This window comes from Leucoraja erinacea, chromosome 23 (assembly GCF_028641065.1).
Source record: "Leucoraja erinacea ecotype New England chromosome 23, Leri_hhj_1, whole genome shotgun sequence".
NCBI lineage: Eukaryota > Metazoa > Chordata > Chondrichthyes > Rajiformes > Rajidae > Leucoraja > Leucoraja erinaceus.
In genome coordinates, this window is record NC_073399.1 from 19,547,342 (window position 1) to 19,563,879 (window position 16,538).

Sequence of the window (16,538 nt, forward strand, 5' to 3'; positions counted from 1 at the left end):
TGTAAAAAATATACTGCTACCCTTCAGATTTCTGCTCTATAGACCCAGCTGGTTGCGAGCCGTCGGGGGTTTAGAGGTTAATTTTTAAACTACTATAGCACTTGGGAAAAACTCATAAAACCAATAATAGCTCATGTGAGGGAACCTACCAGCGAATTTTCGTTGATAATTAACTAGGCTGAACAAACTCGATTTGAACAGCCTAGAGAAAATCGCGTTTTAAACCCGCCCCCCTCTAAACGGCGCCAAAATGGAGCACATGGGCTGGGGCAGATTTTCAGCGCGCTTCAGGTACGCTTTGCAACATACCTACTAGGTTTAGTTAGAGAGCATGTGGACAGGTTTCAGTTTAACATAAAGTTGTGATTACATCAGTTTGCCTGCTTGATCCCAGTCACTGTTCTTTCAACCCATTCTCTCTCCTCCCAAACTTAAACCCATAATTTAGACCAACTCGACATTGCTGGCCATGAGAACTCCAAGTATAAAAACACCTAGACCACGCTAACAACAGTCGATAGTGCAAAAGTCTTAAGGATGAAGTCAGTCACATTTAGAGTACTTTTTAATTTGCATCACAAATAACATCCAAATACAAAGTTCAAAATGCCAGAATTTAGTCTGAAGTCACATGAAAAACACACTCAATACTTTACATCTCAGGGAGGAAATAACTCATGCCTTTCCCAGCAGGCCTCCTGTCTGGAGCAACTATGGAACATTCAAATGTAAAGTGCTAATACAAAATGGTGAAGCTCAAACTTTAACTTTACAATAAAAATCAACATGTATTCAGTCTGCAGCTGAGATAATGAAATGAATGGTGGGTTTATCCCAGCACAAGGCTGGAGACTCCGCCGGGAGGGACTTTTTTGGGCTTAAATGGTTCAGATTGAGCAGACACTACTGGGCTGGGCACAGATTCTTCCTTCTTTCCCCGGGTCTCCGTTTGGCTTTCACTTTCAACTGGGTGGGGGGGAAAAATGGCAAAAATTAGACCAAGAATCTGCAACTTTATTTGAAATAAGAAAGATTTTAATTTCCTATTATTAAACAAGCTTATTGAGTGGTTGCACCTAACCAAGTACAGCACTGTAAAAGTAAACAAGGCAATACACAGTGTTAAGGACAAAGAGAGTATTTAATAAATTGTACTTCTATAATAAAATGTAAGCAATATAGCAACAGCAGTTAATCAAACTCATCCAATTGGACCTTCAGTCCTTTGTGTACACTGCTGCAGATACACGATGATGGGTCTTCACAGATCCAAGGTTACATGGGCTACAGATTAAGAGGAAGACAAGTGAAAATTCTGAAAGGAAATCATGAACCTACTGTGACAAGGGAATGCACAAATTTCAATGGGATCTTTACAATAAACAAAGTGACCAAACATCCCAAGGTTCAGCTGCTACAGATTTGAATCATAGGCATCATGGTTGGAAAGAAGAAAATACTTATTTGGACCTTTGCTGCTCCAAAGCCTCCTGCCACAGCGAAGAGCTGAGAACGGGAACAGTTTAGACCATTGCACAAGAACTTAAAACAGCAATTGACATAGACTCTGGGCTGGAATGCAGAACAGCAAAGGCCCACTTTATATGCTCACATGAATTCCGTGGGTCACATGATTTCCAGAAAGAAGAGACAAGAAACCATACTGGTTAAGGAGGTCACAGATGAATGAATTGCGATGCAAGTACATTTATGATCATCCTGGTGCACATTTAACTTGCAACAATAAATGCAGGTAACAGTTTATTGAGGAAAATATTGGCATCACTTGAGATAGCTTGTGTTTAAAGAATTAGAATTATATTGCATGTGGCATACAGTTGGGCATACTAGTAATCATTTTTCTCTAGCTCTCTCCACACATCCAAATCCACAATACATATTGGACTGGGTGCTCACATCCATACATCTTAGACTCAGATACTCAAAAATATTTAAGAACAGAATGTGCTTTTCCTGTGCTGTACTTTTCTATGTTCTAGAATGTTACAGGCAATGTCATAATGGAGGTGACGGAGAAAGCTTCTCTGGAGAGGTGGACCTGGTTGATCAAGCACAGAGATAGGTTGGTGCCAAAGACTGATCAGTGGACCACATACCAACTAGATACAGCACCTGCTTGTTGGCCCAAAGATAGGCCAAAGGGAGAAGGATTCAAAATAAACAGGAAATGCTGGGGATGCTCAGCAGATCAGAGAGTGACAGGGTTAACGTTTCAAGTTCACAAACGTCATTAGAACAAGAAAAACTAGTGTAGTTTAAACTGCGGCAGAAGCAGTAGAGGGAACAAACAATATTTGTGATAGGCCGAGGACTAGGATAGTTCAGGTTGTAAATGCTGAGTGGCAGCCAAGAGACACTGATGAAGGATCGTCAATCAGTCGATCTGCCTGGGGAAGTGTAAATAGAGGAAGATGAATCGGACCAGGAAAAAAAAAAGCACTGAAACTTAAGCTGAAGAACAAAGCTGATGCCGGAAATCAAAATAAAATGTAGGAAATACATCAGGTAGCACCAGGAAGCAAAAAACTTCACTGAAGTTGCAGCACGATAATCCTGCATCAGAACGGGTTAATTCTGACAAGCAAAGATTATCTGAAATCATGGAATTCAATATAGAGTCTGAGCATCGATGTGACTAGACACATGCTGTTTCGGCTACCATTGAGCTATGATAGAACGTTGCAGGCCAACAATGGAGGTCAGTGTGGGGTAGAGAATCATTGCCTTATCTGAACATTGTATTGGTCTTTGGTGAGAAGGGAGAGTGGTAGGGCATATCCTTTGATCACATGAGATGAAAGTACAAACCTGGGACCTGCTGAGAGAAGAGTCCTTTTGGAATGCAACAGGAGAGGGGAAGTCATATGAATGTTGAGGTTTGTGGGATAAGAGGTAAACACAAGAACTTCCCTATCTTTGCACTGGGTTAGGAGAGACAGGGAGAGAAGTAATTCAGAAAACAGTTGAAAGTTCTCATTAGCCATGGTGGAGGGAAGTCACAAAGAGAGGAAGAAATTTAAATACCGACATGGAGAGTCATCATCAGAACTGATATGAAGGATTGAGAGAATAGAATACAAGTAGGATGCAGAGTGGGAGAGGGTCCAGTCATGTTGTGACAATCAATGAGTTTGTAATGGAAGTCAAGTGTCAGATATGAGCAGTGAAATGATAACTGCAGAAACTGACAGCAGAAATAACAAAACTGGAGTTCTATACAAGTGGAGGAGGCAGCACCAAAGTCGCATTTAATCTGGATCAGGGAACCCACGCAGCTTCAAACATCCGAGCCTGAATCCATGCAAATTCCAATGCCTGAAGAAAACTTGTTGAACCGAAGTAGTTTAGTGCTATGTGTTGAGTAAGACAAATATTAGAGGATTGGTTGGGCCTTGTTTGAGAAAGTAAAAGGTTCTCAGACCATTTTGGTCTGGGATTGTGGTGTACAAGAATTGGATGACCATGATGAAGATGAACTGACTGGGACAGCAAACTGCCAAAATGGCAGAGGATAAAAGGTGTCAAGCACGCAAGTGTGAATAGTTAGGACAAGGGGAGAAAAAAGAATTGATGCAGAACAAATTGAGACACAAGGGCAGCCTGAAACAATGAGCATGTCAGGACAGCCCTGCCTGTGAAATAGCTTTTTAAACTGGGTAAAGTTACCCAAAGAACTGGATGAGAAGAAAAATAATAATAAGCTGCCTTTAAGGAATAAAGTGCTATAAATACTCAGGTCAGGTAACATCTGAGAGAAGTGTTTCAGATAATTTACCATTTTGAGTTACATCTGGCAGATAGAACAAATCACAGCGCAGGGTCCAAAATTAGCCAGGTTACAGTATCAGATGCCAAGCCTTTATCATCCACAAAATAGGAGTGGCAAATGTCTGACAAGACTGAGAGCCCATGTTCAGATCTAGGAACCAAAACATAGTCTCCAAAATACAGGTTTCAGAAAAGTCTGTTGCATCTCAATAGAATTTGGCTATTGAAGATAGTTCCAGATGTAAGCTCTTGCTCATGCTATTATTCCTTATGGCTAACTTGGTCGAGGCATTTGCGCCTCAACCAGCACTCAGCTGTTGCTCGTTGATTCCCATGTATTGGTAGACCACTGTACATTTGCCTTTACAGGAAGTCCCTAGGGTTCCATTCCCAAATAGTGTGCGAGAGAGGATCACAGAAACAGTTGTGACAGGAGGGCGAGCGGTGGTCAGCTGGCCTCTGTCAGTGTGAGTAAGTCCCAGTGCTCCAAGTTCGGCTCAACATGAGCAGATCAGGGGGAGGAGTTGGAAAAATGAGATCAGGGCCAGAAAATTCCCAGATTACAGCCCCACAGCAGCCAGCAAATCCATCTCCATCCATCCCACAGGCTTCTCCAACCAATACTTATTCACATGCACGGGGTGTCCTCAAGTTGGGCATTCTCTACTTAGGGAGGACCTGTACCTTTAAGAAACAGTAGTATACATGGACTTGATCATCAGGTTCCACAATACGTTGAGTTTTACAGTTTAGTCAGTGCAGCTAATGTGTGTAGTAATGAGCTATTGTAGGAGCCGTTAGAGCTACTTAGTGGCAGATCTCAAGCTTAATCCCAGGAAGACAGGACAGGAGGTTGTACAGTTCCTTGGGCTAGTTCTTCAATTTGGTCCACGCCACAAGCAAAACTTACGGAACAGTGGCAACCAAACTTAATATTATCAGTTAGATGACTGGAGGAAGATGGGCAGACTCAGTGAGCAGCATGTGGCAAGCCTCAGCCTTCTAGTTATATTCAGAGCCTACGCCACTCACACCGGAAGTATTAGTACTGGAATAGTTGCTCAAACTTTCAAACAAATTGGACTGAAATTCTAAATACATCTTCATATTTTTCCCAATTTGGAGGGAAGGTTTGAATTACAGAACCTGGCAATACAGCGAGGCTTTCAGTTGCAGAATAAGCATGTTATTAGCAAATGAATCTTAGTATAGTAGGGTACAAGGTGATACATTATGGTAGCCAAAATAAGCAGGCAATATTCCTCAGAAAAATTAAATGGATTACTGATTCACTAAATCAGGATGCAAGCAAACCGCAAGAGACTGGTTAAAGAACCATTCTTCACCGAGGGCAGCTCCCAATGTAGCTCCTTGACTAATTGTTTACATTCCACATTAAATAGGGACAATTTATATATGCAAGCACAGCTGTGTTTGTTGTGTTAATAAAGATCACTATCAACTAGACTGACACAAGAGTAAATTGCTATTGACAAACCATTACATTATTGGAGATTGGAACTATTAGAAAACTGCTATTGATCATGTACAGGAGATAGGATCAATAAGACAAAGGGCCAGCGTAACAGGAATACATATTAACATGAAACGCATTAAAATTCAATATGTTCAAGCCTTGTTTGTGATCAGATATGTTCTGAATTTGAGCATAATTTAGAACATTACAAAGCATACAAAGTTCAATGAAAATTGCCTACCTAGAAGTAACTCGAGAAACCTAGAATAATTTGCTGCTTCACAAGCTTTTGTTTTTATTGCTTTGTGAGGAAATAGATTGACTTGACTGGCAAAATATCCAAATTACAATGTTTCCCTGCATCATTAGCCAAGAAACAATTGTGGGCAAAAGAAATGGTGATAGGTGAACTATCATGCAGAGGTTGTCAATATTATTGTTTCAAGTGCACAGAATCACAAGTAGTTTTGGGGTACCTCAGAAAATGAGACAGACTAGTGATGCACAATGATGCAAAATAGTTATGTTATGGCAGGGTCCTTGTCATATTCAAGTCTCCTCCTTCAGATTCAAATTCCTTGAAAAGGAACGAGACTTGGAATATTCAGAATGGATAACCTGGCATTTGTGACCGACATCTCTTACTACTAAAATGCAAGAAATCTCCAGTTAGATGCAAAAATAACCTTCCCACATTATGATGATTGCCAGTCATATTCCCCAAATAAAATTGTGTACATTTCAGCAGTTCACTTTAAAAAACTTAATCTTTGCAAAGATTTAAAAACATTTCCATTGAAATTAATTTCTACAAGTGTAGAAGCTCAGGAAGAACCGAGGATGAAATTCTATTCTAAATTGAATATGAGGAGTCACAAGTTTTTGTCATGTTTATTTTGACATGTAAACTGTGCTGCAAAATTCCCAATCAAAGTTTAAACTGTGTCTACCATTTCCAGAACTTGTCTCTTATAGACAATTTCAAACATTGAGTTTGTTCACCCATAATGCACATTTTTAACAATGAATGTTGAAGAGAATGCATTTGATCTATTTGTGTAAGATTGTGATGACAGACTACAAGCACTACAAAAATAATGGATAATTTCCCTCGAAGGCCTAGCCAAATACAACCATCGTCAATGCTCAGTTCTGCACCATGGCCATCCTGCCCAAGCTTACACCAACAGGCACAATGGAATTGTGACAGTGGATGGGTGCAGCAGTGTCCTCCGAGACTAGGAAGAGATTGGGAGCAATATAAACTTTCCAATTTGAAAGACTTGGCAAAACTAAGTGTTTATCATCATGCTGGCTGTCCTATGCATGAGCAGCCATTAGTGCTACTGGCACAACCCGACTTATCCAGACAGAAGAAACCGAGGCACTCGAGCTGATTGACCTCAGACATCTTTTAAACAGAGAATGGCAAAGCAAATCTGCACAGGTCATGGACAATTGACCAGTTTCACAATTCGTCCACCGCAGACCTGAGGATTGTGAATAATACACCCTTGCTCGAGTCTAATCTACACTTGGATTGAGTCTTCAGATTTGTGGCTTGTAAATTTTCACATAGTACTTATTTTGAGAAGAAAATTGGAGGAAGATTCTCCATGCTAACTTAGATGACAGAGGTGAACACTTTGAGGCTGAAATAAACCATGTGGAGTTAATTCTGCTCATAGCATTTTTCTTGAGTTGCGAGGGAAAATCATGTTTACTGCACATCCTGGAGACAATCCACACAGTCCTTCACTGGCCAGGGGAAAGCAGTGTGATATCTTTCATGCAGTAATCAGCAACATTTGTGCAATTTTCTGAAAATCCAAAAGATAAATGGCTTTTGTATTAAGCCCAACTTAATGTATAAACTTGGCTGCTATTATGATAAACATAGGAAGACATGAAACATAATGCTCTGATATTAGACGATCAGCTTTCAATGCAATTGAATCACCATGCTTCCTGAATGACACAGCAACAAAGCTAATTGCAAACATTTTTTAAAAGCTAAAAGCAAATTCTAAGACCAGTGCAGGCTACATTGTCTATGACATCACGAGTGTGGACCACTCCATTCCACTTCAGGAATAAGATTTACCCCTCGTCACAAAGCAAAATTCACACAAAGGGAGCCACGAAAATTGCAAGCTAAGTTTATATATAAAAATGCAGTGCCAGGTCTCTTCTCATGCAAGTCCCGATCACAAAATAGGTTCAAATGTATATTGCATGCATTTGTTACCTGACACTCCTAATTGCCAATGCGAACTATAAAGGAGAGAGAAAGGATGTTAGCAAAGATAGCAGCAGTTTCACAATTCATGTAAATATTTCATGTGAACAAGTCTGAAGGAGATCGCAACGGGTTTGAGAATGTGTTTACAATCATCCCAAATTTTATTTACCAAATTCTGTGTTTCCCTAACTATCCAAGCAAGCTAATGCCCTCCATAATGTTTGGGACAAAGACCCATCATTTATTCATTTGCCTCTGATCTCCATAATTTGAGATTTGTAATAGAAAGAATCACCTGTGGTTAAAGTGCACATTGTCAGATTTTATTAAAGGCCATTTTATACATATTGGTTTCAGAAATTACAGCAGTGTTTATACATAATTCCCCCCATTTCAGGGTATCATAATGGCTTCACAGGTGTTTGTAATTCCTCAGGTGTGTTTAATTGCCTCCTTAATGCAGGTATAAGAGAGCTCTCAGCACCGAGTCTTTCCTCCAGACCTTCCATCATCTTTGGAAACTTTTATTGCTGTTTATCAACATGAGGACCAAAGTTGTGCCAATGAAAGTCAAAGAAGCCATTATGAGACTGAGAAACAAGAATAAAACTGTTGGAGACATCAGCCAAACCTTAGGCTTACCAAAATCAACTGTTTGGAACATCATTAAGAAAGAAGGCACTAGTGAGCATACTAATCAAAAAAGGGACATGCAAGCCAAGGAAGACATCCACAGCTGATGACAGAAGAATTATCTCTATAATAAAGAAAAATATCCAAACACCTGTCCGACAGATCAGATCTGGCATAATGAATTCTGAAGTGTATAGACACATCCTATCTGCTCAAGTTCAAACAAATGTCTCAAAACTCATAGGCTGGCAGTTCATTCTACAACAAGACAATGATCCCAAACATACTGCTAAAGCAACAAAGGAGTTTTTCAAAGTTAATAAATGGTCAATTCTTGAGTGGCCAAGTCAATCACCTGATCTGATCCCAATTGAGCCTTTTATATGCCGAAGAGAAAACTGAAGGGTACTAACCCCCAAAACAAGCATACGCTAAAGATGGCTGTAATACAGGCAGAGCATCACCAGAGAAGACACCCAGCAACATGGAAGTCTGTCCATGAATCGCAAACTTCAAGCAGTCATTGCATACAAAGGATATGAAACAAAATACTAAACATGACTACTTTCATTTACATGACATTACTGTGTACCTACATTCCTCCAGTGCTTCTACGCAGCGGCGGTGGAAAGCATCTTGTCCAGGAACATCACCATCTGGTTTGGGAATTGCTCTGCCAAGGACAAGAAGGCTCTGCAGAGAATAGTGCGTTCGGCCGAACGCACTATGGGAACTTCACTTGCCCCCCTGCAGGAACTATACATCAGGAGGTGCAACTCCAGATCCAACAATATCATGAGACCCCTTCCACCCCTGCAATGGACTGTTCCAGCTGCTACAGTCAAGCAAACGCCTCCGTTGCCATGCAGTGAGAACGGAGAGGTTGAGAAGGAGTTTCTTCCCAGAGGCCATTCGGACTGAAAACGCCTATCTCACCAGTGACTAACTCTACTGAACGTTTTTCCTTCCATTATTTATTATGTAAAAGAATATGTGTGTTATGATTGTGTTTATAGTTTGTTTGGTTGTTTGGTTATTTGTCTTTTGCACAAAAGTCCGCGAGCATTGCCACTTTCATTTCACTGCACATCTCGTACGTGTATGTGACAAATAAGCTTGACTTGACATTATGGTGCCCTGAAATGGGGGGGTGGGGGGAGAAGCTATGTATAAACACTGATATAATTTCTACATGGTGAAACCAAAATGTATAAAAATGGCCTTTATTAAAATCTGACAATGTGCTCTCTATTACAAATCTCAAATTGTGGAGTACAGAGGCAAATGAATAAATGATGAGTCTTTGTCCAAAACATTATGGAGGGCACTGTATGTACACAACTACTCATATGCCATTCAAACTGTATGAAACGTATTGCATTCTTCTCACAACTGAACAGAAATCACAAGAAAGCTCAAAGTCAGAGAAATAGTTTCAAAGTCAAATCTTAAAATGTAATGAGTAAATGTTGAAAAGCATTAAGAATTCCTCCATAGCATCTTTCCATACATTCACTTCACATTGATAGATTTTGTCTTCTCCTTGAGTATTAGAACTGCAAATGGAACTAGCAATTTCATTACTTTAGTGAAGCTACTCAACCAATTAATTTATTACTTTGAGTACCACAAAGGCTAGTTTGGAGGGAATATACAATGTTTAGAATTTCTTGCCTTCTGAATATGTAAATATGTTCATTTCATCAACTGCTTGGGTTATTGAGCAGCAGCATCTTTGGAATAGGCCTGATCATTACTGGTGATCTAAACCTACTATAATAATTGTGGGAAAATTACTGTAATCTATTATTAGGATGGTGTACTTGGACAAACATCTTTCAATCTCATCAATTCACATCAAACCTTGTCTAGCACCAAGGTAATTAATGAAGGTGTTAAGAAAGACCACATGAGTGTAACATTGAATTCACTAATTAGGTATTTGATAAGGCTTCACATAAGATTATTAACTAAAACTTTGCATGTATGAAATTGGAGACATTTTATCAACTTGTGATAGGAGAATCACTTTAAATCTTCAAAATTCAGCACTGAGCTGAGAGTACTGGGTTTCCAAGGCCGACTCAAAAAACCTCTTTGGAATATTGGAGGGGAAGCGAGATAAGGGGGGTGGTGGAGGGAGAAAGGGTACGTTCGGATCCTATAACAAGATTTTTCTTTAAAAAATACTTGAAATATTGGAGTAGGAAGTAAAAATCAAGGAATAGTTTACTTTTCATTGTTTTGTATTTCCATAGGATATTGGGAGCCTGGCAGTAGAGTGTATTCTGGCTCAAAGTATTCCCGACCCCACTTCCCATTCTGTCCCCCCCCCACTATTTTCTCATTCCCAGTTCTCCCATTGGTTGCCTAAATACAGGGAAATTCAGTAGCCAAGTAACATGATAACTTGCAAATCTTTGGGTTGTGAGAAGAAATTAGAGTACATTTAGAAATCTTAATTAGTCACTGGGAAGATGTGGAAATTCCCCAGAGATAGCACCCGAGGCAAGAATTAAATGCAGGTCATCGGAGTTACCTAAACATTATGTTATGCAAAAACACTGAAACACCAAATAAACAAACCTCCGACTTGACTGTCATTAAAACTTGCTGATGTCACCTAACAAAATGGCATTTTAGACAGATGTGCAGAATGGAAAGAGTTGAGTCTAATTATAAAGGTGATATTGGAGTACAGTGAGAAACAAGTGGCCTAGATCAACAAGTAGAATCATTGTGAGTAAAGATGAAAAAAGAATGCTTTCAATGAATTAGCATGTTGGCTCCAAAACAGTGACATACTGTTGGATAGCATCAAATCAAGAAATAAAAGCTAGTAATTCAATAATCATGGGAAACAAATATTCACTTAGAATGGACTGAGCAAATTGGCAGAATGTCTTGAGAAGCAAACTATGGAATGTATTTGAGATAGATTCCTAAATGTGGTGAACACAAGCAGGAAACGGGCTACTTTTGCTCAGTCAGAACTGCAAAGAATGAAAACAACATTTAAAAGACACTTGGATGGGTACAAGGACAGGAAAAATTGAGGGATATGAATAAATGTAGGCAAATGAAACTAACTTAGATGGAGTATCGTGGTCAGCATGGATGAGCTGGGCTGAAGGGCCCATTTTCATGCTGTGTGGTTCTATGACTATTAGGCAAACTAAAATGGACTAAAAATTGAGAGATCCCCAGACCACTGCTAACTGATTTTTGTACTACAGATTAATCCAGGCTTTACGGACAGCAAGAAATTGGAGGAGCCAATCTGCAACCATGACCGTCCAATCAGCAGACCAGATTCAAAGCGCTACACCCCTGCTACTGATATTTCTCATCGATGATCAAAAGTAATGGCAGCATATTCTTGAAATGCTGAATGGCCTACTCCATATTCTATTGAGTTAATCTTTTGCATGTTATACAACTTGATAAAAAAGATAGCAATTTTGGCCTAATTGAAGACCCTCAATGAACCTGATTTTCTGTCACTGTACAATATCTACAGATTGAATTGCTTCTAAAATGCATGTATTTTTAAATTAAGTTTTCTCCTCTCTAGAATCAGGCTTGGAAAGCTGCTACTTTTACAGCTTTGTGACATTTTATGGCATCTCATATTTCTGTTGGGCCCATGATGCCCCTTACTTACATTTTTCAATTGACAGTTGGAGTTGGTATTTCCTCAAACTCAAAAAAATCACCTCCCAAGGCTGAAAGTGAAAGTTTGTAGTGTTGCACAAGGCCCAATGAGAGACTGACCTTTCCCGACAGAAAACCCTAGTAAACCTAATGGCTTTTGACCAATCAGAAAATCTACCCAGTTAGATAGCATACAATGAAAAACCCACCAAAGACAGCAACAGGAAGCAATCTTATCTTGAGCATTTTCTGCCAATCCAATTTGTATTTTAACTCCACCCGACTTGTTCATGAACAAAGTTCAAAATGTTTAATAACAAAAAAAATCAATATATCCATTATCTTTTGAAAAGAATCTGTTCTTTAGAAATACAGACCAGTCTCCAGCACTGCCATGAAAAACAACCAAGTAGCAAGATACAATAATGAACGACATCTCTACCTGAAAAATTAACGATCCCTCGGCCTTCACATATGCTGCCTGATCAGCTAAGCTCCTCCAACAATTAGTTTTTGGCTCCGGAGCACAGAATCGACAGTTTCTCCTCTCCAGCCTAGGAAGTCGTGCTCTTGAAATGGATTGCACAAAAAACCTCAATCCATCTTTTCATTGTAGTCGGTGCTGTTCTCGTACTTTATTTTAAAATTAAATATCTGTATTTTAATTTTACTTTCATTATATATTCTAGACACGTGCAGCTCAGAGATTTGCATCTCCAGTTTTGCATATCATCAAGATTCTTAAATGTTTATGCCAACAGATCAGTGTGCATTAATTATGATGCACTTCAAACTATCAGCACAGTGATTACAATGTACATTGGATAAGTGGTTCAACCGGCCTGGTTCAGTGGAGCACATTACTGTAAATCTATTAAAAAAAAGACCCAGATATTACTCATACAGATGCTTAAAGGTTCACATCTGAATCAACACCTAAGAATTGGTGTTTAAACAGACTACGATAGATATTTGGTGAGAATGTACGGATAAGAGCGATAGTATATCGAAGACTTGCCTTTAAATGCCAGATTCTGAAATTGAAGTAAGAAGAAACATTTCCAATATCTAAATCACTGACTTTGAATAGGAATAATAGCATCTCTCCGCTTACCTCAGTTAAATTAAGATCTAAGCGCTCAGTAAGGTCACAGCATAAGCATTTAGTATATGAACATATTTCACTACATAAACATTACCGAGATACCCATTGGAGCCTGTTGACTAATATAAAGTCGTTACCTGCATTACACAAACTGTTTTATTGAACACCACACCCATTTCTATTCTTTGCCAAAAAATACAATTCTAGTGAAGTAATCTCAGCTGATCAAATACCTGCATATTTCACTCATTATTTAGAGCTTTATTTGCTATACTCATACTGTTAACAATTATAACAGTTATTCCAGGACCCTTTTACTCTTCTTGAAAAATGTAAGGCTTCCATGATTTTGGTGAATATAAATACATTGGAATATTATTGTACAGGTCACAAGCAGCACATTAAGACAATTCATGCACTATGTTACATCATGCACAGAAATGACTAGTAAATTGCATGCTGAAAGAAATAAACATTCAGCAAACTTGTGAAAAATGTTATACACTCTAGCTGGGGTGCATCAATTGTTTAATTAATCTGTTATTGAATTCTGGTGTTACATATCATAAAAAATGCTCAGCTCAAAATACTATCAAACTGAGTATGCAGTAATCAGCCAGACAACTACAATTCTGGGTGTACCTTAAATGAGCATAGTTCAGAACCATTTTGTATGTTTAATCCAAGTTAATTGTTGGGTTTAAAAAAATCTATTATTCCAACAGTAGAAAAAAAAATGCTGTGGTTACTGCAAAACCAAAAGCAGCAAACACTATGCTTCCTGAATTGCAAACAAAATATAAAAGGGTGACTAAAACAGCTCCTAAGGAGGTGCCAAGCAACTGGAACTAAACAAACTCACTAACAGGAAAATAATGAAGGTAAAGGACAAAATTTGAATAAATCATCATAACGTAATGAGCCATGTAGAAAGACCTGCAGAAGCTGGAAAAATCTAAGGTAGACAAAAAAGCTGGAGAAACTCAGCGGGTGAGGCGGATGGAGCGAAGGAAGAGGCAACGTTTCAGGTCGAGACCCTTCTTCAGACTGATGTTGGGGGGGGGGGGGGGGGGGGGGGGGGGGAAGGGAGGGAAGGAAAAAGAAAGGAAAAGGCAGAGACAGTAGGCCCTGGGAGAGCTGGGAAGAGAAGGAAAAAGGACTACCTGAAATTGCAGAATGTGCCAGGTCACCAGGACATTAGAAACTTAAAAAAAAACTTTCCTTCAAGAAAATGCCAATATAATAAGGCACGCCAGTATTGATATGGTCTTTGTTGTGTCCCCCAAAACCAATGTAGAACAAAATATTTTCTAAACTGAATGGAAAAATAGTTTTAAAAAAATTAGGTGGCAGTATTTCCAGTCAAAAAAATGGTGCTCTATGTACAAAATGCTCAATAGATAAACTAAGGCACCTCCCAGCCATGAACCTCACAGAAATTAGCATTGAGCAAATAAACTCCACTGATAGCAACACATTCATCTAGTTCTCCCCAAACTACTAATTTCTTGAGGCTTTCAGTACATTTACTAACAAGCAGCTTGTACAATAGATGGAAACAAAATCCCTCTAAAGGAGTGGCCAAATGCTAATCTGCCATCTTTTTGCAAAACAAAATTAACAGCTCCATTAATCACAGTTCTCAGATCATTGACTAAAATGCCTTGGCAACTACAATAAACGTGCACTCTATTCAACCACAGTTACATGTGGGTATAGAGAAAGTCTGCCATAAGACTATTCAGAATCAAAGTCATACTGAAGCAATTTGATCTCTTCAGTGAAGTAACCTGCTTATGTCAACACATGAATGACCACCAGGAGTGCCCAAAAGATAACTGGTAGCTCAGTGAACATCAGCCAAGAAGAAAACATTATTCACTGGATGGTTTTTGTTCCAAGAATTGCCTCTAGCCCAAATTTGATATGTTTTCAAACAGTACACAATACCCTCTTCCACAGAAAGCAGACAACAAGACAATTTAACTGATGTATTCAAAGGTTTCAAAGTGATCAGGGGATCCAATTATATGAACAAATCCCATTAACTGAATTTAAAGTATTGAGTTAAAAGGGTGCACTGTTTTTTTCATACCAATAACACCAAGGCCAAAACCCTGTATCTAAAATATTTTCACCTCAACAAATGAATCACTTTTCATGAACCGCTCCAGATTCAATGACCACCATCATTACTATAGCAGGTTTTATGGGACAGGATTGTTTATCTATAAATAAATATCTCAAAATTCACTGAATGCAATGACTGGAACTGGACTAGTACATTTAATTAAGCTGTACCAACTTCACAAAGAAGACGACCCATTTAATCAGCAAAGTATAACTTGTATAGGCTGACGTAAAACTGCATTAATATACAAACGCTCAACCAAAAATGGTTCAGAAGGGTTAACGGCAGCATTACCTCATGCACAAGCACACGTTTCAGAAAACTACTGTTGACTTCTTGCAAGCAAGAATAATTTAGCTTTACCCAAGAGAAACAGCCAAGTTAGATACCATGGTGTAGCTTTGTCAAAAACATCACAACTGTGATTAAAGAAAAATAACTGAAACTTGAACTTAAAACATGCTAGGAATACAAGCAACATCCATGAAAAGCCAACGTTCCAGACCGATGAATTTACCAGGACTTCTGATGATGGAAGTCAAAAAGAAAAATGAAGACATTCACTTGTAGACAATCTGTTTAAATGATGAAACATTTGTATAATTTCTCTCTTTGCATATCAAATTAAAAAGAGTTTGTTTAATAGCAATCAAGCAAAGCTTGCGGTTTGGTTTTCAGGATAAAGCCAAGAAAGGGCACAGAAAATGTTAAAATAGAAATCCCAAATAGTTAATGTAGAATCATACTTACATGAACTTGGGCAATTTTCACCCTCCCCAGTTGCGATATCCTAAATGAGAAAGCATATCATTAACTTTAATGTCATATTATTTCAAAACTAAAATCTGTGTTCGTTAGGCAACAATCATTACCTGTAATGCATTATGAATCAGTTCTCATTTTAGTTACTATCAAACTGAATACAAACAAGTTATGAAATAGATTTACAAGCACACCCAAGGGACTCAGTTGGGGAAATGACAAACGGTACATATTGCCGAACAAGATTTCAGAGTTAGCCAGTACTTAAATGGTACAAATGCGTCATTATGTTCAAATCTACCAAATGGGAAAAATTAAAAGTTCACATACTCAGAGCTAAATTTAGGTAAAGCTAACTCGTGGCCAAGACAAACAAACCAGAAAAGCCATCTATATTGAACCAATTTTCAGCAGGACTGGTACAATTAACCAGAACTCTGCAATTAAATCAGAAAAAAAAAGGATTTAGTTTAGGACAGTGTGGAATGACCAGCAATCCCTGCACATTAAAACGATCCTACACACAGGGACAACTTACATTTACACCAAGCCAATTAACCTACAAACCTGTACGTCTTTGGAGTGTGGGAGGAAACCGAAGGTCTCAGATAAAACCCGCGCAGTCACGAGAAGAAAGTACAAGCTTCGTACAGACAACACCCATAGTTGGGATCGAACCAGGGTGTCTGGCACTGCTTGCGTTGTAAGGCAGCAACTCTACCATAGCTCCGTAGCGGCCGACCAT

At 38.8% G+C, this 16,538-nt stretch overlaps 1 protein-coding gene across 3 annotated transcripts in view; it reads right to left on the minus strand.

The window, feature by feature from the left end:
- Window positions 1-547: 547 nt before the first annotated feature.
- The window catches only part of LOC129708355 (jupiter microtubule associated homolog 2-like), a 122,061-nt gene continuing 106,070 nt past the window's right edge, over window positions 548-16,538 (minus strand). For all 3 annotated transcript variants that reach the window (XM_055654040.1, XM_055654043.1, XM_055654041.1), the window contains 2 exons: window positions 15,782-15,821; window positions 548-966 (listed from right to left, as the gene is read on the minus strand). In XM_055654040.1, coding sequence (XP_055510015.1) covers window positions 830-966; window positions 15,782-15,821 — 177 coding nt within the window. In that variant the 3' untranslated portion in view covers window positions 548-829. The remainder of the gene's footprint in view (window positions 967-15,781; window positions 15,822-16,538) is intronic.